The sequence below is a fragment of the Parambassis ranga genome, chromosome 16 (assembly GCF_900634625.1).
Source record: "Parambassis ranga chromosome 16, fParRan2.1, whole genome shotgun sequence".
NCBI classification, from domain to species: Eukaryota; Metazoa; Chordata; class Actinopteri; family Ambassidae; genus Parambassis; species Parambassis ranga.
In genome coordinates, this window is record NC_041036.1 from 13,814,511 (window position 1) to 13,837,755 (window position 23,245).

General features: G+C 41.7%; 3 protein-coding genes across 8 annotated transcripts; 1 reads left to right on the plus strand and 2 right to left on the minus strand.

Annotated features, from left to right (window-relative positions):
* Positions 1–5: 5 nt before the first annotated feature.
* Positions 6–7,289, plus strand: LOC114447946 (tumor necrosis factor receptor superfamily member 14). 4 transcript variants are annotated; one of them, XM_028424507.1, is made up of 9 exons: positions 6–673; positions 772–860; positions 2,692–2,743; positions 3,120–3,252; positions 3,339–3,464; positions 4,902–5,051; positions 6,263–6,307; positions 6,393–6,497; positions 6,794–7,289. In XM_028424507.1, the coding sequence occupies exons 4-9, from the start codon at positions 3,120–3,122 to the stop codon at positions 6,907–6,909; spliced, it is 675 nt and encodes a 224-aa protein (XP_028280308.1). In that variant the 5' UTR covers positions 6–673; positions 772–860; positions 2,692–2,743; the 3' UTR covers positions 6,910–7,289. The 4 variants fall into 4 exon arrangements, with proteins under 4 accessions (XP_028280308.1, XP_028280307.1, XP_028280310.1 ...); XM_028424506.1 differs by lacking the exon at positions 2,692–2,743; XM_028424509.1 differs by lacking the exons at positions 6–673; positions 772–860; positions 2,692–2,743 and adding an exon at positions 894–1,193.
* Positions 7,235–11,746, minus strand: LOC114447928 (tumor necrosis factor receptor superfamily member 5). The gene is made up of 11 exons (XM_028424484.1): positions 11,571–11,746; positions 11,309–11,390; positions 11,131–11,167; positions 10,760–10,870; positions 10,452–10,598; positions 9,502–9,595; positions 9,273–9,325; positions 8,397–8,519; positions 8,195–8,217; positions 8,017–8,116; positions 7,235–7,862 (listed from the first exon to the last, which is right to left on the minus strand). Exons 2-11 carry the CDS (start codon positions 11,387–11,389, stop codon positions 7,591–7,593), a joined length of 1,041 nt encoding a protein of 346 aa, XP_028280285.1. The 5' UTR covers position 11,390; positions 11,571–11,746; the 3' UTR covers positions 7,235–7,590.
* Positions 11,747–12,884: 1,138 nt separating this feature from the next.
* On the minus strand, positions 12,885–23,214 carry iffo1b (intermediate filament family orphan 1b). 3 transcript variants are annotated; one of them, XM_028424415.1, is made up of 10 exons: positions 21,851–23,214; positions 19,418–19,478; positions 18,535–18,630; positions 18,205–18,345; positions 17,931–18,115; positions 17,734–17,860; positions 17,072–17,119; positions 16,280–16,369; positions 16,043–16,173; positions 12,885–15,782 (listed from the first exon to the last, which is right to left on the minus strand). In XM_028424415.1, exons 1-10 carry the CDS (start codon positions 22,828–22,830, stop codon positions 15,683–15,685), a joined length of 1,959 nt encoding a protein of 652 aa, XP_028280216.1. In that variant the 5' UTR covers positions 22,831–23,214; the 3' UTR covers positions 12,885–15,682. The 3 variants fall into 3 exon arrangements, with proteins under 3 accessions (XP_028280216.1, XP_028280215.1, XP_028280217.1); XM_028424414.1 differs by having other exon boundaries at positions 16,280–16,372; XM_028424416.1 differs by lacking the exon at positions 17,072–17,119 and having other exon boundaries at positions 16,280–16,372.
* Positions 23,215–23,245: the final 31 nt, after the last annotated feature.

Genomic DNA, 23,245 nt, shown 5'->3' on the forward strand with positions numbered 1-23,245 from the left:
TTTTGTTCACCCACCTGAATACAAAGAAACAAACAATCAATCCAATAATAGGCTAATTAAAGTAGTACATGTGTGACCTATAGTGACATTTGACCTCATCAGTTCATCCTGTGCCAAATTCTGAAGGATCTCCCTCCAGGCATTCCTGAGATATCACCGTCTGCAACACGTTTCCAGACAGGACAGTGAACACAATCCCACCAAAGCTGCGTTCAATGTCCACATTTTTAGTTTATACACATGCCCTCAAAATGTTTAATGATACATTTATTCTGTCTGACATACAACAAAATGACTGTGGATCTGCCTTGAACATTAACATGTGCTCTCTCTTTGCCATTTGGTCATGTGACCTGTGGTTGTGACATACTTTTTTGTTTCTGATGATCCTGAGATATCACATCCATGAAAAAATAATGACCTCACATAACCTCTGGCTGTCATTGATGAATGTATATATAGTGGTTTAATTGAGTAAAATCAGTAGTACCCATTCATATAACACATGGCATTCAAACCATTTCATTGCTTCCAGATTATTAATTTGTGATTGATTTAGCTTTCTGTATCAGAGGGGCAGGAGAGCAAAGCCTCACGTGACCTTGCTGCCCTAAAACAGCTCACTCAGCAGAGCAAGACAAGTGCTTCCTCAGAAAAACCACATCCTTTTTAGGTGAGCGTACAAAAAATATTGTCTTCTCCTTACTCCTCCTCCCTCTCCCTCACTGTCACATGCTGTCAAACATGTACTCTGGCACATTTTGCTTACAGATCTGAAACTTTCCATACGTGCACGTGTTACGTTTTCCCACATGAATATTTCAAGCCAGCTGTGAGGCTCATCTCTGACTCTGCATCTGGTATGTTTATCTGTTTACTTAAATATAAAGTAGTTCCTGGCAAAGGTTTCTTTTTAAGTCCTCTTTATGTGTACTTATTGTTACGGTCAAGCACTGACATACTGAAACCCCAAGATAAGCATGACCAGGTTTGTTCTAAGTCAGTTCAGAGTGATTTTGGTGCTCAGTCATCTCTGGTACAGTCATCTCTGCACTATGAGTGTTGCTGCTCGTCACACTGTACCTCAGTGGCAGCCCCAGTAACACCCTGCTGCTTCCTCAACCTCAGGCCCCGTTCACAGTTGGAAGGAGGTCACGTGTTGTGGTGTAGACTCTGAGAAACCTGAGCATGTGGTGAGTCTTAGAGTAAGACAGCAATTATACTAAAGTTGATGCTGATAAAAGTCATCTGAAAAAGTAGTCATGAAATTCAGTGCAGTGTTAGTTGGTTAATACTAATTGACCCAAATAGATCTCACACCTACACTACACACTGTGCTGTATGTGTACTATGTGAGGAATTTCCTGGCAACCAGTCATTCTATTGAAGGTAGGGTAGGAGATTTTGAAAACTCAGTGAGTCAGCCAGATTTCCAAAGTAAACACACGCCCCTTTCTCTCGGAGCTCACCTCGAAGCCACGCCTCCTAAACACATTACACAAACGCATTACCTGAAGACGAGCTGCGGCCTGTGACTTCGGCCATCATGCACGTACCTCTCTGGTGCGCGCAGAGCAGGAAGAGAGTGACAACCAGCCAATCGACGCGCAGGGTCCACCTGGAAGATTGGCTGATGTTTTTAGCATTTTATAGCTTCCACAGATGATTAATATTCTTCATTTTAATGCGAAACTGCCGAACTAATTGGTTGCTATCAGACTGTACAGACAAGTTACACAAATCTAACAAAAATTGCATCAGAATGAAATCTCCTACCTTTAAAACCTGCAGAAGTTTTCTCTTCTGCACAGCAGTGTCATGTGTCATTTATCCTTAGGAAATATTAAGAAACGTCACAACACCATTCAAGCTGGGACTCCTGTGTTTTATGTCCCTCTTGTTTCAGCCAAGCTTGAAGAGTCATATACCGACACAGAGGCTGATAACTGAGATAAGGTCAGCAGCAGTGAAAACAGAATACAGAGGTCAAAACGTGGGGTTCAAACTTTGGAGACTGACGGGCTAAGAATTACACTGTCCAGGGCTAAGGCTTGGTGGAAAGGAAGGAACATGGCTGTATCTGGGATAGATATTTGGGCTGTGTGCTGAAAACTGTGGTGTGAAACTGGGGTTTAACACTGAAAACCTGAGGCTGAGGCTAAAAGCTGAGAACCTGGGTTTGGGCCTGAGGCTGCAGGGACGGGAACGTGGGGCTGATGCTGGGGGTCAGTAGCTAGCCTGGGGCTGAGGCTCATGTGCCAGTAAATGTGAATTACATTTTTAACTCTTCTCTTCAGCTCATAAAAGTGCTTCTTATGAGTATAAAATAACTTCTTGGAATGTTTGTCTCCTTTCTGTAAATGCTGAGCAGGAATGAGTGGCATATGATATTTACATGAAATGACCTCATCCTCCAAAGTTCATGAAGAAAGCATCACTGACACTGCTTGCAGGCAAAAAGACTTTTATTTTGGATGAAACGAGACAGACAGAGAGACGATGGAAAAATAAAGTGGAGGCTGGACGGGGACGTGTGTTTGTGTGCAGCACTTAGAGGGTCGTATCAGAGACAGGATGAGAGCGCACAGCAGAGAGAAGTCAAAGACAGCAGCAAAATGTTAGACTTTCAGTTTGAGTCACTGCTGACATTTTATGAATAATTCACTGACACACTTCTGGTCCCCTGCTCAGTCTTTAACTCAGAGGGTCCCAGGTTACATCGTACCTTACCTTCTTCTCCACGGTAAGTACAGACTATAGAAAGATATTTTCAGACGAAGTAGCTGCCTTTGATAGAAAGACTCTTGTCAAGTTAACTGTTAGTGGATCTACACATCCTGTTATCAGCTCAGGTAGAGGTTCAGCATGTGTTTTTGTATGAGATGTATGTGTTGTTTCTTTATCAGTGTTGCTTTCAAATGTGAAATATGTAGAACACTATGTCGCTTTACCAGCACATTCTGTACATTATGAAAGGTATCTGAGATAAACACTGAACAAATGTTGTTCATTCAGTGTTTGCTGTCATTATATGTGTGGCTACATAAATAACTGAATTCCTCCTACTCTTCTCTCTGCTCGTCCGCCTCCTCTGCTTCCTCTTGTTTGTTTCTTCCCAGATGCTGCCAATCTGCTATTTTACTTTTGTACTCTGCAGCCTGGCTTGGCTCTCTTCTTCCTTGGAGTGCAATAGGACGCAGTATCCCTGGCCAGTAGTGTCGCCCAAGTTTTGCTGTAACATGTGTCCACCAGGTACAGTGACTTATTTTCATCTCATGGTTTTGATGCTATCAGTGTTAGGATTTAGCCTTTATGTAAATTACTTATGTGTACACCAGGTCATCGCATGATCCGGCGAACAAATGACGTGTGTGGCATTACATGTGAAGCCTGCCAGGACAACCAGTACATAGAGGCTCACAATGTGGAGATGAACTGCAAGTTTTGTGAAGTTTGTAACAAAGGTGAGTAACTTCCCTGCTCTTTGCTTTAGGGCAAGGTGCAACAGGTAGCAGCTGAAATGTGTGAACTCTAGTTAGCTAGTTTGCTCTCTGATTATGAGCACTACATCAGTAACATGACTGTGGTCCACTGATCACTGGTGTGTGAGAGTGGCTTTTGAATCAGTCATGATCTTTTTGTGTAGTTTTGACCACACAGGGTTTTTATTAAGATAGGCTGTTAGTTACTCAACTCTGTCTGTAAATGATGATTTCAGAGTACTATTTTCAGAGTCTGCCCAAAGAGAACATATGCATGGGGATTTCCCATTTCATTTGCCATGGGGGCATACAGTCAGACAGAGATGAAAGACAGAAGGGGGCTTTAATAAGTTTAGGATTTTGCAGAAGAAGATCACGTTTGTGGCATAAAAGACACAGCCCACCAAGACAGGAGGTGGTTTTTAAAAAGTGGACCAGGAGAGTGGAAAACAAAAAAAAAAGAACAGAGGTGGTAAACATCAGAAAGAGCAGCAGACACAAATGTCATGTTGTTACTGAGGTGCCTGCTCTGCCACAGGTGACTGTATTTTAAAATGTCACCATGGAAAACACAAAGGAAAATGAAGCTTTGGTTTTCAGGCTGAGTTTTGGGTACACACCTGACTTTTTCAACTTTCTTTGGCTGTCATATGTTCTAATGTCACAGCTCTACACAAACATGTTACATTTGATAACACAACAAACTGTGTGAATGTGTTTTCAAAAGCACAAATATTAAGAATCTAAAGGTAGGTGGGTGTTCAAAATGTCAAAATCTACGCTACATGCAGGGGCTTTAGGCCAATTAATGCTTATGGAAACTAATTTAGGTGGAAATGATTCAACCTACGCAAAAAAACTTCACACACTCCTGCAGTAGAATTGCATAACAAAAGTTTCTGTTTATACTTTATGTTCGTCAAAGAGCAGCACATCTTTAATGGAAACAATATGTGACATTTAGCACTCTTTTATGCTATCTATCTGTATTTTTTTTATATCCAGTCAATGTGGACTGAGGCATCATATCATATAAACCCAGCAGTACATAGCAGTTGGACCTTAATTGACTTGTTGATTTTCATTGTCATAGTTCCATGTAATTTAGTTATGTGATAACCCTGTGGAAGTCATACAAGTAGTTTTCTGTTTGCTAATTTGTATCGCCAGACCGACGTGTTCATGCTAAAGCAGTTTCTTGGCTGCATCAAAGTGAAATACTGCTTTGACTGAGCAGAAACAGCTGCGTCTGTCTCTAAAGAAGATGTGATGATATAACCTTCTCATGACTCAAACCAGAGTTTACCTGCCATGCCAGGTTTCTGATCATAATGACAACCTCTGAGTGTCTCATACATCTTCAGATGTATGAGTGCCTCAGATCTTTATCCATTAATAGAGATTATTTTTCCCTTCCAGAAAATATGGTGTACAAGTCAAATTGCAGTGCCACTCATAACGCTGTGTGCGCATGCAAAGCTGGGTACAGATGCGAGAACCAAGACTGCACTGCATGTGAGCTGATCCCAACCACCACCAAGAAACCCACCCTCCCTCCGCCAACTAAAGGTGAGACACCTGCTCTTCACAACAACAAAAGTAAAAAAAAAATGACCACACATCCCTGCTACAAATTTTAGATCATCTTAGATCTGTGTGAGAAATTATAATCGTCAACACAACAGAACGTTTCTCTGAGAGGTTACTATAAAAATAACCATGATTGGTTTCACTAGTGTTTCTGGTACAGCATCTGTTGCACCACATTCAGCATCAGTTTTGGGTGTGGTCACAAATGTGGTGCGTTTATAACCACACTGAATAGTGAGGAAACAGCCTGGTTTAACCACTGGAGGTCAGGAAAAACACAAATAAACTTTTAATGATTGATTGCTTAATTGATAACTTTAACCATTTCAGCAGTGTATCTGTGAACTCAATTGTCAAATAAAGAAATCACAAGACTTGCTTGGCTTACTACACCTCTCAGAGAAGAAGCAATGACTACTGGTCATCTAACACTGTTTTATTTAATACTACAAAGACTCAAAGATTCTACACAACTTTAATGTTATGGTGATAACACAATAACCAGTAGGAATAAGATGTAAGATTATCTTTATATCCATTTTAGCATTTTAGCAGCTATGCTCATTTTTACTCTGATTTCACTGCACACTACCTACCCAACCTTGAACATCTGCAGCAGCAGCTGGTGGGATAAGTGATGGTTTTAGGAGCCTCTGGTATTGAACAAATCAGAGTTAAAACAAGAGAAAAAAAAATGATGTATAACTCAAACTGAAAGGCCAATGTTTCTCCTGGTAAGTAAATGGAGGATTTGTTTGCATAGTGTCGAGGGTTAAATATTTAGGTCAGTGTTGACAGATTCATCTGCTGCCCAAAATACCATTTATTTTATTGGTTTCTTGCAAAACAACTAAACTACTGTTACTTGTGTGGCATAGACTTGGTGACAGACTGTAATGTCTGAATGTTTGTTACATATTACAATAAGTTTCTTAACTCTTACTTGTGAAGTGACAATTTAACCAATAAAGCACCTTAGCACCAGAGAGAACATTGTAATACTAAACACGTTGCATGTTCTGTCAACACCTTGTTTACACTGCAATAATGGAGGAGTGTATCATAAATCATGTTTTGTAAATATAAATTCAGACTTCCTTGTCTAAACTGAACTATTAATATGTCAGTTGTTAGTTCCACTGAAATATTAATCACTGAACTGGGTGTTTTTTTTCTCATCATCTCTTCAGCCTTGAAACCTACAACGCCGAGTGCACCCCCTAAACCAATGGGAGGTATGGTGATCATTTGTGAAATGATTGCTATCTCCTTCCTGTGGTGGTGAATTCTAACCAAGCTTTCTTTGAAACATTACTACAGATAAGGTGTGGTTCCTGGTGATAATTGCCCTCCTTTGTGCTGGGATCGCACTGGCTGTGGTAACAAAAATCAAGCCGTTTCTACGCTGGACCAGATCCATTTATGGTCAGTAGCAATAAAAGCTGCAATGCACAACATACAGGAAGTACAAGTAGTGAGAGGTTCATTTATATTTTGTGATAATGTAATTATGTAAGCGGATAATCTAAGGTGTCCATTATCAGGAATTAATCAAACCACAGCAGAGGCTTTGAATACACCGTGCTATGGTTACTTATATCAGAGGATGATGACAGTTTCACAGCAGCTATTAAAATAAAAGTCAGAAATTAAGAGACACCTTGCAGTCAATCAGCATGATCCCTTGTACATCATTTAACCCCTCTCTTCTTGTTTTTCAGGCTACTTTCTGCCAGACAAACAGGAGCATACAGATGATGCTGACATAGAGGATAATGACATGCCAAAGCCTGTTCAGGAAGTCTGTGGGAAATGCGACCAACCTATTGAAGTATGATATAAAAGACTAGGACCCGAACCTGATGAGGAATTACAGGACACAGAGTGTCACAAAGTTGTGGACAACTTTCGTCAAACGGAGCAGCACAGCCCTCTGACAAATGGAACCACAGAAGATGGTTCAAGGCCAGCTGTGCTTCCTGAGAGGACAGAAGAACCTGTGACATCTGTAACTGTTTAGAAACACTGAAAGCCTGAACATAAAGGTTTGGACAGTGACTAAGCATGACTAGGAAATTTTGTAACATATTTGGAAGGTACTTTGGCACACGATATTCAGATGCTTACCTTTGTATGTATGTATATATAAAAATGCTTTTAGATACATTTTTTTCATTTCTTTATTAAAAATAAACATTCTGTTTATACAAAACAATAGATGCTGACAGAGCTTATTAAGGAGTATTTACAAGATTTCATAAATAACTTACAAACTGATCAACTTCCAGCCTTTTCTGTTGTGCAGATGTACAGATGTGTTTCCTCCAGAAAGTCTGCAGGAAATACTGTCACTGCAGTGGAGTGTGATTCCTTCACCATTTGTCAGAGAAAGATGAATCGGCTCCTCCTCCCTCCTCTGTGGCTTCACAGTTTTATAATTCCTTCCCTTTAAATGAATGTGTTCGGGGTCACTGTGAACATCAGCTGTCATGACTGCCAAAAACTGCTTTCTGATGCGTCATAGCGCCTCCTCCTTAGACACGTGGCAGTCCTTCCCCTGCTCCTGGGACGGGAAGAAAATGCTGTCCATCTCTCTGCTCCTCTCCTCCTCAGAGAGATGAATGCTGTGAGGGGATGTAGGATGAACCACGGGACAGTTTCTCTCATCTTCTTCTTCACTGGACATTCTCTCGGTTGTCTTCCCACCTTCAGTTGTCAGACCAACTTGGCCTGTGAACTGGCTGAGCAGGCTGAAGATGACCGTACCTGGATTATGGACATAAACTGGACCTGCGGAGAAAAAAACAGAAGACAAAATTGGATGTTCAACGCAACCTGTCTGCAAAGGAGTAACAAGTATCACATCTGCATCTTTGACACTTTCTGTTTTCTTTAGTGAGTCAAACATTTTGACATGAGAAGTCTGCATTTGAGTCAGCAGTACCCAGGCTGGCTGATGGTAGGGATGAAGATGGCTGCTTAGCACTGAATGAGTCTCCAGGGAACTGATGAGTTGACTCCTTTTGAGAAACATCTTGACCTTCCTAATTAAAAACATGACAGTCAGTTTTGAGACTGAGGGAAACAAAGATGTGCTATAAACACACAAGTTATTTACATACCTTATTACAGAGCTTCGCAATAGCTGAAAACAGTAGATTAAGAAATGAGTAAGCAGTAAATTGCATGTTCATCAGTAATGACTCAACACGTAGAGGAATTACGAAGCAAAAACACACTAATTCATACACTTCAGTTAAATGTTTGTTGTTTCTCAGAAGTGAACACAAACTGAACACATCCTCAACATAAACGCCATCTTACTTTGCCTGAAACATGCTTCATCTCCTGGGCGATGGACACAGAACAGGACCACAAGAGCCACACATACTATGACCGCAACTGGACACAAAATGGCTGCCAGTGGAGAGCTTGTCTTCTCAGTGACTAAAAGAAACAACACAGTGAAGGTTCAGACTGAAATCTCTCCATTTACTGTGTGTTGTCTTATTTATCATATCATCATAGTGTATTTCAATTCAATTTCAATCAATCAATCAATCAATCAATCAATCTCTGGTAAGCAGCAACGTCACTAAACTCATCCTCTTCTCTGTCATGAACAGCTTCCTGTTTATTAAAGGTAGGGTAGGAGATTTCATTCTGATGCACTTTTTGTTAAATTAGTGTAACTTCTCTTTACAATCCGATAGCAACCAATTAGTTTGGCAGTTTCGCTTTAAAATGAAGAATATGAATCATCTGTGGAAGCTATAAAATGCTAAAAACATCAGCCAATCCTACGAGGCGCACCTGATCTGAGTATTGGCTGGTTGTCACTCTCTTCCGGCTCTGCGCGCACCAGAGAGGTACGTGCATGATGGCCGAAGTCACAGACTGGTTGGGAGGCGTGGCTTCGGGGTGAACTCGGAGGGAACGGGGCGTGTGTTTACTTTCACAATCTGGCTGACTCTCACTGAGTTTTCAAAATCTCCTACCCTACCTTTAAAGCATGGCTGACTACCTCAGCTCCGCCCCTTTGCCCATATTTGGTATACTGACAGGATTACCATTGTCAGGGGAACCAAAGAATTCACCCTAATGCTGCAGTCAGGAGATGAGGTGATGGACCACATTCATTCTATACAGCTGTGCTGCCAGTAGTTTTTTCAATACTTTGAAAATGTTGAATACACTCACCTGGTTTGGGATGTGTGCCATTATCTGCTGGCAGCTCTGGCTGAGTGCTACACCTGTGTGACAGAAGCATAAAGTGTTGAATATTTTAAAGATCTATGTGACACCCTGAAAGAAGTCAGTCTGCATATCTGTGCCAAACTCTGGAATGATTCTAAAATGTTGTCACTTTGAGAGCGTTTTAAATTCCACTGTGACATATTTATTGTGTCCTGGGAAATCCACAACTCACTTGGGGAATGGGCAGAGTTTGGGAGAAATGCTGCTATGTCCGGGGGAAGCTGAGGGAGGCGCCTGCTTCTCTGTGGTGGAGGTCACTGCTGTTTCTGGAAAACAGAGACGTCATGTGTCTGATGTCAGATTTCAGGGGAGGATCACTAACAATAAACAAAGTCACACGTATGCCCCACTGTTATTTAAAAATCAGAATTTTAGGTTAAATGTAATGCTATAACTACAGCTGTGAGGTACAGGTCATACACAGGTATCTGGGCTGCCTTGGTGGCCCATGAGCTGCTGTGTCTCTAGTTTGCTTTTGGCACAAGGCTAGTTTCCTTTTCCTGTTTCTCACTTCATTTCCTGTGATTGTGCTGTAGCATGTCAATATACATACACATCTCTCCTCCACTTTCACTGGAACACAGCTGTCAACACAACGACAACATGTCAGCAAACTTTCTCTCATGTTTGCAGCCTACAAGCAGACATTCATGTAGAGTTAGTTGTAGTCTTAGTTGTAGTCTAACTAGTCTAGTTAGTCTAGTCTGTGGTTGCTGAATGCTCTAGACTATACATGGTTTACTATCGTTCTGTATGTTCGACACAAACAGCATGATAAACCTACAGAATGTACAGAATAAAGTGGCTGAAGGTGACCCAAACTGAGCTGCAGGGTGAGCAGCAACAGGTGGTGCATCTGATCTCTGATGTGGTTTTTGCTAGGCCTAAGAGAAGCAGACATGTGCTGGTACAATGTTCCTCACTCTCACTCTTTTTACCCTGAATCTTGACTGCAATGTATTTGTAGGATTTGTTGTTATATTATACACAAATATTATTTTTTTTGTCTCCTTTGTTTAAGACTTGCACATTCACAGCTCACTGACAGGGACCTAAAAGAAGTTCTAACAGCTCCCCCTGCTGGTTAAAAACCATCTGTTTTTCACCATGGCTGTGGCATACCTATGGATATGGCTGCGTCCTGGATCTTGTCACATTCTCTGCAGTTCTCCGAGAACGTCACAAACTTTGTGCATCTGTACCCAACCTCACAGACACACCTCAGGTCAGACGTGCTGGTGCAGTTCTGAATGACTTTCAGGTGGAAAACTGCCAGAAATACCAAAACAAGGTCACATGGATTTCAATCACAGCAGAGGGACACTTCAGAAGTTAATGTTAGATTTTCTGTTTTGCTTAAAAAAAAACAAATATCATCTGAAACATCAGTGTTGATGAAGAAAGATGAGACTGATTCATGGCTCCTTTACCCGATTTACAGTCCCCATAGCAGCGATGGCAGCTGTCTTCACGGTTTATATTATCTGTGTAGGTTCCAGGCGGACAGGGTGCACACTCTGTACACGACTTCCGATACTTACCTGGCAGAACAGAAAGAAACAAATCAGAACAACCGGATGACAGTGAGAGCAGACTGAGCCTGCAGGCCCAGGCTGCATATTGATGAAGGATGTGGTCTCACAGACCAAACTCAGGGTACAGCATGTGTCATTTTTGCACACAGACAGAGAGGTAGTTGCTGCATGATGATTCCCAGAGTTTAATCGCACACAGATTAAAGCAGTAAAAGAGTAAAAGAGCTGAAGAGACAATAAAAGATGAGGATAGGGTTTATTCTTACCCGCTGGGCACAGGCTGCACCCATCTATGTAGGTCTTCTAATTAATAAACACAAGTAGAATATGGGCATAAACTACCACACATAGAACAGAATCCACTTTCATACTTGTTGTAGTGAAGTATACATTGAATTATACAGTGAGGGAGTTATTGTACATTAAACTGAAGAATTTCTTTACCGCTGGAGAGGTGAGCACCAGCTGTGTCGATAACAGGGCTGATAATATCAGGGCTGCCACAAAGTATTGCACAAATCCCATTCTGTGGATTAGAAAATATATATTTTAAAAAATGGCAATTATAATACCATCATCTTCAAACACTGTTTAGAAAGACTACATGTGAATGTGGAGGCAGCAGCAGAGGATCTGGATCTCTCTAAATAAAGGTATGTTCAATTAAAATAACAAAAGTAACACAAAAGAAGAGTGTCGTTTTTACCTTCAGTATGATGTGCGTGTTCTTCAGCTTCTATTGTTTTGTTAACTTCCTCAAGGTGTGCTTCCTCTTCTCTCTGTCGCCTGCCTCACTCTACCCATCCTCTGTGTCACTGTTTCCTTACCTGTGACTTCTTCCTGCCTTCCTGTTTCACCCACTCACCATCTCCACCAGTCTGCTGCTGCTGCCCTGTTTGCGCGACGCGCACAGACCCATCCTCTGACTAACGTTTCTGCTTCAAAGCCTCATCACTTTCCATGCAAACTGTAAGATCTGACGAAGAATGAAGAGAAATGAAAAGAGTGAACCGTTAACGTGTCGAAAACACGATAAAAGGGCAGATCTGTTTGATAGTGGGGGGTTTGGGCTTTCAATTCTGACATGATGTCATGTTAAACTTTAATCAGATTTGAATACTTTTTATTTTTTTTTTTGATAGGTTTTCTTATCCTAAATAAGTGTGACTGAAGCTAACATTTAAAAGAAATAAACACTTTATTCTGGTATATTAGCGTTCAGATGTCGACAGTATTCCAACCAGTTTCTGCTTTATTTAATGAAAGGTAAAGGACAGACTATTGTCCTTTCACTGTGAATTAAACTGTTTGTTTCATGGTTATTACCTGTAGATGCATGTGTCCGCCTCACAGTTAAGACGAAACAGAGATGTGCTAAAAGCCACAACTTTTGTGTAGTAAAAATGAGAATGCGTCAGCCGCTGATTAGAAAAAAAATCCCTTATTTCTGACTTTTTAATCTTATTCTGACTTTATGATGATTCAGATATGTTGTATTCAAACACTGCTGATGTGCACAGTTACTGTTCTGAAAGCAAAATAATATAAAATATATATATCTAACATAATTAGGTGTGATTCTTACTCTTTATTATGAAATAATAATCTTTGAACAAATATATTTTTTTGGGAAAGAAATCACATTTTCCTCTAAATAAAAGTCCATCATAATTTCTTGTTATATTTTCCCTGAGCTGACATCTGAGGGCCACCACCACACAGAGTCCTCTCCTGCGTCAGACTTCAGTGAACACTGTTAACAGAGCAAAATTTATCAAACACAATTATAACAATTATCACACACGCCTAGGCATAAAAGCAAATATTTAGTTTAGTTTATTTTTAGTTCTTTGATCTGATTATTTACAGCAGAATTTAATTAAATATAATTTAATATGTCTTCCTAATAATGAGTGAACTGCCACAGGCCTCCCTGTCTAAAGTTGGAGGACTATTCATACTATAACAGTGAGGCGTCTTCATTTTTCAGTTGCATTTTTATTCATTCAGTCTCTCCCAACACATTACATACTGAAGCTCTGCAGTGAAGCCTTTTAGCCACATTATTACTGTCTTGGTGTTTAAAGCTGCAAAGTCACACATGTGGATTATGGCCAAATTGTTGTTGTGTGACATCATCTTTATAATCTTTAATAAAAACATTCGGAGTTATGGCTTTTTGTTGTGTAAAGACACAAATGACCTGACAAAGAATCAGCCATATTTTACATTGAAAAGCTACACAGAGCAGTCAGGCCATCGTGTTTTCATGTAAGTTTTGTTTTCTTATGTGTGACTTTGGACAGTCTTCTTTTGCCTTTAAACACAAGTTTATATATATATATATACTTTATATATATAATCAAAGCTATTCTTCCTTTACATGTATAATATCAAACGTACAGTCATTTCGCTAAAGCATTTGCATTTCTGTTGTTCATTTTCCTGAACTGAGATATTTTTAAATTGACTATTACTTGGCAACCACATACACTCATAATGAAAGAGTGCCAATTGAAAATTATCATTTGATATATATATTGTTTAAGGTGATCATAGTAAAACCACAACTCATGCTCAAAATGTCACGTATCTACTGCTGACATTGGACTGTCTCGTTCTTCTTAAAGTTGTGCATCTGCCCCAGTAAAAGTCTTTTTAAAAAACACTCACTGTACAGACATGACACCCAAAATACACACTGGCACATGCATACACAGAGACTCACTCAGTGCGTGAAAGAAAAGAAAAAAAAAAGAGGAATATGGTGTTTTATGTCTCGCACAATACAGCCCTGACATCCTCAGACAGCAGTGATCAGCCGTCGGCTGACTCCACACATGCATGAGTATAAACCTGTCATTATTACTGAAACAAAGTACTCCGATTGTTTGACTACACAGAAGAAACTACAGTACAGCAGGAGTATATTCAGAAACTATCTAGTAGTAATGATGAACAGCAGGATGCTAATATTTCCTGTAGTGGTGTGTTTGTGCCAGGAAAACATAGATAAAGTGACAATGAGGTATGTGTTACATGTTCACCTGCAACATGTCAAAGACGAGGAAACGTACTGCTCTATTTCCAGCATGTTTTTTTTTGTAGTGCTGATAGTTTCCTATGGTACACTTTGCTTTGCTCTTCCTTATATGTGCAAAAAGGCTGCTCAAAAATAGGTTTAGTTATATACATCAAGCACCTTGGTGAAACAGCTTCGGCAGCTAAATTTAGACGTTTTGTTTAAGCAGTTTCCTGTTGCTTCACAAACAGGCTGTGATCATTTTTATTTTGGCACTCGGTGGCTAATGACCATCTTTTAGTTCTTCTGCTGTCCTTGAAAAGTGATTCTGCTCAACCATGCAGCTCTGTTCAAACACACTCTAATCTACAGAAAGCATTACTGCTGAGAGTAAAACTAATTATTAACAGCTCCTACATGACACCGGCGTGTCGGTCAACTCTATCACACAGGTCTTCACTTAACAAGCTTCAAGCTTGTGCTGACAGTTTTTAAACTTTACCTGCTAACAGGGCTACACCTAAAAAAAGCACGCTTCTGATCAACAGATAACATCTGTCACGCTCATCTGTCGTCTACTGAAAAATATGAACCTCAAATAGTCGCACCTGCAATGTTCATTGCACTCCTCATGTTTTCTATGATAGGAAATGTTACAGTTTTTTAGTGCCCCAACATCCTCTAAAAATGCTTCAAGGTCTGCAAATCTATTTTCTGCAACTGGGGCTGTGAATAATGGTTTGCTCCGCCTGAATGATGCTGATATTTAAGTGCAACTTATGCCAATGCCGTCAGACCTTATCGTTTCCGTGCACCTGTAGTGGGCATGGAGGCTGCGAGGTACCTCTCTGATGTACATGCAGTTCAACTGTCTGAGTGATTATACAGAAAGTTTGAAGTGAATAATTTTAGAGTTAGTTATTTGTATTCTGTATGTATGCAGTTTCTCACTCAGCGGTGAACTGCAATCCACCAAATCTAAAATACAACAAAATCAACTTTCAGCCTAGCAATCCAAAGAGCTGAGCTACACGTGCATAACATGACAGCTTTCCACCTGCTATTTCAGCCAAAGCTCCCATCACTGCTCACATTTTGGTGGTTTATCTACAGATTTCACAGTTCATAAATACCAATGACCACTCTGGCAGGAGGGCACATTTGGTCAGTATGACACGTTTAAAGCTCCAGGACAAACACAAACACAAGTAATGTTCTTTTTTTTTCATTTTTTCACTTGTTATTTTTAGACTAAGCATATTATGAATTATTTATGTCTTTATGGTTTGCTGATGCAGCTGCAAGGCAGTAATTCATTCATCATGAACTTTCTGATGAAGCTTTTAAATAATTGACTAACTCCAGGACAACCAGTGTTACAGTACTTATAGAGACCACTGACCCTGATCCCTGTTTGTTTACTGGACTGTAAATGTGTGTAGAGTGAAGTTTCAGTGACCTTTGCGCAGACTGTTTATCATTGGGTTATTATTATATTATTATAGTGTCTGTTGGTGTGTATAGTGAATAACTCCTGCAGCCCGTTAGCGTACAGGCAGCTGAGGAGCTTCAATCAATGGCTACAACATGGCTGACCTCTCCACGCATTCAAAATTCACCAGTGCTCAACGTCTGCTCTGATTTGCATGAACAACACAACATTAAATGATATGACTGTAAATAAATATGTAAACATGGCGTTGCCATAGTTTTAGGTGGATATTGAGTTGTTTATGATACTGTAGCTGGATGCTGTAGAGGTCATGTGACTATGCTGAAGCTGGAGTGAGAAAGTGTCAGGATCTCCCGACACTTGAGGAAGACGGTGGGGAAGATGAAGACTTATCGTTTTCTCTCGGGTCGCTCTCCTCAGCAGACACAGGAGGGGCAGAGTTACTGAAAGAGATGAAAACAAAACACACTACATAAACAGATTCTTCTTTTGGAGCTGAAAGAAGTCACCTAAATTACATTATTTCCCACATGAAGCAATAGAAACAGAACAGTACTTCTTTTTAGGTTAGATGTGTTCTGCAGATTTATATGACAATAACTGAGATTGTTTAATTCTGTTTCTGCCTGCAGTTTATTTGAAGGACCGTAGATTTTTTTGTGTTTACATTTACCGGACAATGTGTGTGTGTGTGTGTGTATACCTGTCTCCACTCTGTGTGATGAGCCTCCTGCAGGTCTCCATCTGAACATCCAGCCCTCGTTTCATTGAACACATCTCCATGTACTCATGCAGGTGCCTGTTCATGTCACTCTTGGCTGTGGCCAGTTCCAGCTGAAGCCAGAAAACATCCAGTCACACAATAACAAGTTCAAAATGTGGAAATCAGTAAACCAATGGAATTACATGCACTCAAACAACAAATGAGCAGATGTCTGACCTCAATCTGATCAATAGTCTCCTGGTATTCCTTCTCTCTGGACTTGAAAAGACATTCTGTGTCGTTAATCACCTTTTCCAGACAGTCCTCCTGCTAAAAAAAAGAAGGCAGGTGTGTGTGTAAATACACATAATGAAATGAAGGATTATGTATATGTAAATATAACATGTGTTTGAGCTATCATCATTAGACAATCAGACTGCTGCTTTGTGCCTCCATCAGCTCAAATTTCACTGAGCATTGCAGCTCCTTCCTTCAAAGGGACAGCAGTGTACAAATAGCAGACAGCCGCCCGGATGAAAACAACGAACTACATGCATTTCTCGAAACAAACACTGTGTACACTGATACAGACTGAGTGTGTGTGTGTGTGTGAGACTGTCCTGAAATGGCTCTGCTGCACTGAACCGAAGGTCAGGGTGCAGAGACATGAGCGCTCTATTGACTAAGAATCAGCTCTGCATCAGCTTCCCTCATGACATCACATTTTATACATTTCCCTAGAATCTAATAACATCAACACATGCAGCAAGTCACATGTTTTCCAGTAAAACTGGACAATATTTTGATTTTTTGAATATAAGAAGTGCAGACATGTCTATGTTATCCTTTATATCTTCAGATCATCTCTATCATCTGATATATAAACACATAAACTTGTTACAAGTTCTGTTGCAGGGCTGCTTTCATGACTGTAATGCATGCCAAGGTTGGTTAATAGAATTGAGGCTCAAAATAAAATGAGAACATGTTTATATATATGTGTATAAGTATTTTTTCCAAGGGCATCACCTGTCTAATATAGCGACCACAGAGCTCCTTCTTCATCATGGTAACAATCTGAGGATACAAATCAGATTCAAGTTTAAATCTGCACTCCAGGCCTGGAAGACTCTCTGATAGAAAGACACCAGGTCCCATTGATTTTGTCCTATAGCTGTCTTAGAGATAATCATACTAGACCCCACACCACTGTGTTTTGCATGTAGTCCATTGGTAGCACCCCCTTTGCATCACCAAAAACTGGAGGCTAATTCTTTATTTGCAGATCCCAATAATATCTCCTTGGGGTATAAGACTCCGGATGCTTCCACTGTTTTTTTTGCTTGGAAGAGGCAGACCCAAGTTCCACTGAAAGTTACAAGATTCTGGAGAACTCTCAGGACATGCTTCTAAAATGGCAGATTGTCTTTGTATGTCCTGAATCTGCTTCTAATGAGGCCTGGGAGACACCAGCTCCTTGTCAGATACATGTGATAGATTTTGTCAGTGGGCTTCTATGTAGTGGTGGTGATTCTGGACTCTTTTCTGTTTAATTTTATATTTATACCATGCCGTAAGGTGGGGCACTCTCCACCTTTGGCTGATCCCTTTACTTTAGGCTACAAGCTCATTAATATTCATTATGCAGGTGTTGCCTCCAATAATTCTCTTTGTATTAAGCCACAGCATACCTCTCCTGGTGGGTGGGTGGGATCTGGAGGCAGAGTGCATCCTGGGAAGTCCTCCCAAAGAAGCAGTGTCTCTTCAGTCTCCTCCCAGGCCAAACTGTCACAGTCATCCTCAAACTCACATTCACGCCTGAAATACAAATTTTAACAATTGGACTATTACATCATAGTCACTGCATGCATAACGTCAGATCACTCACAGCTGGTTCAGCATCCTCTGCATTTCCTCATTGATCTGATTGGCTGATGAGCCGCAGTGCTCCTCGTCTTTAACCACGCCGCCGTCGCTTTCAGAGGTGCTGACGGGCTCGTCACACTCGCTCCCATTAAAAGACAGAGGGGTTTGTTTACGGCGGCAGTTCAGGGACGACTGGTTGTTAGGAACCTGTGGCAACATTTTCATGATTGTGGTTTATTCACAACCAATAGACAAGAAACAGGAAATGATTCTGTGGATAAAATGGGCGCAGGTACCTGGTACATCTGGATCACATCTTCACAGTTCCTCTGCTGGGCTACGTCACACAGACGAGCCGTGATATCAATCCTGCGGCAGATGTCCATGTCCACCTTCATGGCTTTCTCCTGGATTTTACTGTCCAACTCTGATAAATTCTACAAAGACACAAATCAAGTGTCTGCTGATGTCTTCATACTCATGTGACTTGCATGCTGTTCACAAATGACGTGTAAATGTTACTACATCTAACCTACTTGTAATGATGCAGTGACATTTGGAAAGGCGTTACTGGGGTGCTGAGGTTACAGATTAGTGGAAGAGCTTGACAGTGTGTGTGCACTTACATTGCTCATGAGACCTTTAAAGAGAACCAGCTCTGCCTTCAGCTGCTGAACTCTGAGAGCCAGCTCATCCTGACAGCCTTCACTCTCCTGCAGGTCCTGCTCATAAGAATGAAGCCATAATGAGCACAAATGCACTTCTGCAGCATTGTCTGGCCACAGCTTTGACTTTACTGGAAATTACAAGCCACATTATGCAGGCATCAAAAGTGCTCTGCAGAAATACTGTAAATGCTAGTAGCATAATCAGATCTAGGGATCTTTAGCCATGTTTGACAGCAACTCTTTTCTTCCTGTTGACGTATATCTACCTCTTCATGGTCTCCAACTGATGTGGTACTACCTGCTAAGCAGGGTCAGGTGCACACAAACATACACATGCACACAGGAAACCAGAGACACAAATACAGGAAGCTCAAATATGGAAAACACATTGATATTCAGTGACTAACAGATTAAAAAAAGAATTTTTGGTCATTTTCCATCCTTGGTGGGTCAGACTCTAAGATCAGTGGAGGGTTGGTAGGAAACAATTACACGGGAGTGCTGCCACTTATATTTCTCTATTGAAAAATAAATTAACTAAATACAAAATAACTTTTATCAGCTTTGTTTTACTATTTAGCCACACCTTTACTACTTTAGGTTATTTAGACATATGTTCTGACACAGTGCTGCTGTACACACAGATGCATATACGTAAGCAGTCGTGTTTCCATCACTCCACAGGATAACATTTCCTGCAGACTTACCGTCAACCCAACCACAACTACAACCTTACTAACCTCAGTAAAACTTTGTACCTTTCATTCTGTATTGCAAGGATTTACATTTACGTTGCTTTTTGTCCCCACATCTTACATAAACTCTCACAGCAACATGTTACCTCCTGTAGGTCTGCAATCTTCTGCTGCAGGTCCATCCTCATAGTGTATTCTTCTTCCCATCTAAGAGAAAGATGAAAGGGGCAAACTGTTAGTCACAGAACAAAGAGAAGTCCTTTAGGGGGTTTAAAACTGCTGGAAATCTTTAGAGCTAGATGTTACATTTTGTGGCAGTCAAATCCTTCCCAAGTGCTGCTGACCAGGATTCAGCAAAAAGCAGACACAGCGGGACATGATTGGTGTAACAGCAGCAATGTTTGCTAAAGCTGCATACACTGTAAATCAATGTACAGCACACTGACTGCTGATTACAGCGCAAATGATGCTGTGGACATCTGGGCATTCAAATAACTGAGAATGACAATTTGCTACAACCATGACCAGGGAATGCAGGCCCTTTAAATTGAACATTTGTGAACTGAGTAAAAAACAAAAACAAAACAATGTTCACACCTAACATGAAAAATATATTATACCTTAAAGCTAAACTCTAGATTAAAATCGCAATACAAATCTGTAATACCTTTCATTTGCTGGATTTACGTGCAACTACTACATTTGTATGTCTGTGTGCTTGTAATTTCAACAAAAAAATGTAATTTCAGTTCAGTAGAATTATATAAAATGTAGAATGAAACAGCAGAGTATCAATATTTAAAGTGTGTGACTGAGTGTGTGATTTCCTGCCTGATGAATTATGATGTAGCCTGTAAATCTGAACTTTAATACACTTAAAAGCCTGAACACAGATCCTGTATGTGACCTCACATTCTGTAACTTGCTCAGGGGAAAACCACTCACTGCAGTCTGAAGCCTTATAGAAAACGCTGTTTGAGATGCAGAATGCTGCAGCACACCATAACCTTAAAGGAATACTAAATGTAGGAGAAACTGAGTCATGAGACAGGGGGGCTGCTGCTGTTGTTGCCATATGGGGATGCTTGTCTGATCTGTAAGGTGACAGCGTGCAGAAAGTCGAGAACTGTTTCCTTCTGCAAGCCAAGCCCCCTTCCATCCAGCAGCTTGCAGTGCATGCTGCATTGCAGATACAGTGGTTAGAGTAGAGAGGGGGGATGCTGCGCAATGGAGAGTGTGTGAGAGAGAGAAAGTGTGGGATTGTGACATGAGAAAACCTGAGATGTGAGAGTGTGGGGTAGGGACAAGGGGGACACAAAAAGTGTCCTTGACTACAAGGACAAAAGTGAGGGGCGGAGGCTGAAAGAAGGGCAAAAACGACGCACCATAAGCTGTGTACTTCTGTTGTCATTTACGGATGTGTGTCCCAGGCAGAAAACAAACTGCTCACATAATCTAAAGGGGACGAGTTTCACTTAGAGAAAACAAGTTTTAACATCTCCATTGTCCTGGGCTAAACTAAGAGCTAGATGGGAGGAACAGCCAAGGACCCCTTTTAGAAGACTGAAAGGTCCTGGCAGATGTATCACACACACACCTGATTCACAAGTGGAGAAACAAACATGATACTCGCCTGGACAAGAAGGCACCCTCAAGTGCCCACATACAAACAAAGCATGTGTGTCACACTCCTCCACAAAGAGCCCACTATACTGTGGGCAGCATCTCCTCATAGCAGAATGCATGGCTGCTCATTTGGACATAATATGAGGGAATTCAGGGGTGAAAGAGCTGAGACATGGGGCCTACAGGAGCTCCTGCAGGACACATAACACTGAAAATAAATACTGGGATGTTTTATGCAACAATTTATAGGTATAATCCAAGTTAAAAGTGAGTTTACACTGTGACACGTATGAATTTAACTCTTGACCTGCAGACAGCAAAGTGTACAAGTTTGAACTGGTGATACCATGAGGTCAAGTGTTTGTCCTTTATTAATCTGCCATTTGTTTGCAGAAGGACGGTGAACTCTTACATCAGAGAATGTGGAACCACTAAAGCTGCACATTAAGCAACAAATCCTGATGATTTGTAGGACTTGGAGCACTGATTGCTGTTTCTGTTTCTTCTGCCTGTCTGGCATCATTCCTGTCCTTCTCAGGATGGAATCTCATTTACAGTATTTCTAGTAAACTAGTCACACATGGCTGACTCAGTTCTTCCTGAGCTAAACATTTGCACCACTGACTGATCCTTTGAGCTCTGACCTTCATTCTGCTTTATATTTAGTTCCCGGCGTGTTAATATTTTCAGTGTATTTGTGGCAGCAGCACCTGCCTCTGTGTTCTCTGTGTTCAGACATGAAGTGAATGCAGGGCCAGGCTGGAGGTGATGGATGGAGAAGTTTTGTGCTGACTCTGCTCCTGCTGGAGACAGCTGGTCTGCAGCTGCTTTACAGCTCTCCTCCAAAGTAGAGCATTATAACACACTTGAGAAAACTACAAGACAATCTCATTCCCCATACGAAGGCCCCTGATGTCAGTTAGAAGTGTAATAAAAATTATTCTTCCATTTACCTGCGTTTGTACTCGTCCCTCTCCCTCTTCACTTTAGCCAGGACATTGTACAAGGCTCTAATCTCAGGGGTGATGGTGTCAATCTGGACCCCGACTCCATCCGGGTGTACCCAGGAGACTCCAGGGCTGGTCAAACGTTCCCCACCAGGGCCCAGCTTCCGAGTGTGGTTGTAGGACCAGATGGTGCCAGGGAGGAACCGTGGAGGAGGGTTGGTGGAAGTGCCCGTGCTGGTGTTAGGGGCCATTTTAGGGCCTGAGCCTGGAGAGTCCACGCAGGGGGAGGACTGGCTGATGGTGATGACTGGGTTACATGTGGCATCTATCTGGGCTGAACTTGTGGTGTCAGTGGCTGCAGGCGGATGCGTTGGTGGTGCCGTGAACAGTGTGGTAGGCCTCCTGGCTGAGTTGTTGGTGTTGTGGAAGGGCAAGGAGCCAGGCCTGAGCGGTATTGTTCCAACAAATCCAGTCTGCACACCTGCGTCCTGCGTGTTCGCCTTGTTCTCACAGCATCCACCTTGACAGCCCTTGTTGGCATCCAGCGCCTGTTGCAGCTGCTTCTCTAAAATCTTATTTCTGCGCTCTAGCTCGTGCACTTTGGCCAAAAAGCACCTGAACCTCAGATTGAGTGTTTTGAGGACGCTGATGTTGGATCCCAGGTCGTTTCTGAGAGCCATGGCTGCAGGGGGATGCGGCACAGCGCGGTGCTGATAGTGGCTGCTGTGGTTGTGGAGATAAGGTGAGGTCTGTGGGGGTGCGGTGAAGTCAGGCCCCGGCTGCTCAGGCCCCGGCCCGGGCTGTTCACTCAGAAGAAAAGACACCGGCTCCAGTCCACCGAAAACGGCTTCGGGAAGGAGGCCTGAGGGAGAATCCGGGTGTCCTGGAGCCTGGTTCTGCTGTGGATGCTGCTGGAGAGGCGTGTTGGCCCCCAACAAAGGATTCATGCTATGGTATGGAAAACTAAAGCGCTGCAGATCTGGCATGAACACGGCCTTGCTACAACAGAATATACAGATGACTATCAGCTAAACGCACAAGACGTCCGCGCAAAACGCCAGCAAAGCCTGCTCTTTACCGGATGATGTAACAGTTTATAAATAAGAACCTTATCCTTAAAGCCCAGAAGTCTTAACGTCGGCTGATGGATCACTGCTCCCCGACGCTCCGAGAATAAACATCAAGAGAAAGCCGAGATGGAGGATGTAAACAAAACACAGGCGTCTCAGCGAGGTGTGCAGGATGAAGAGAGCTTAACGAAGAAAAGACGCAGAGCATGAATGAATAACAAAAAATCCAGCGTCACCGCGTCACTGAAGTTCTGGCAACAAGATGTGACCGCAGGCAGGAGCAAGTGCTGCGGGACTGGAGGAGCCCCCTACCGTAAAGACAAGAGTAGAG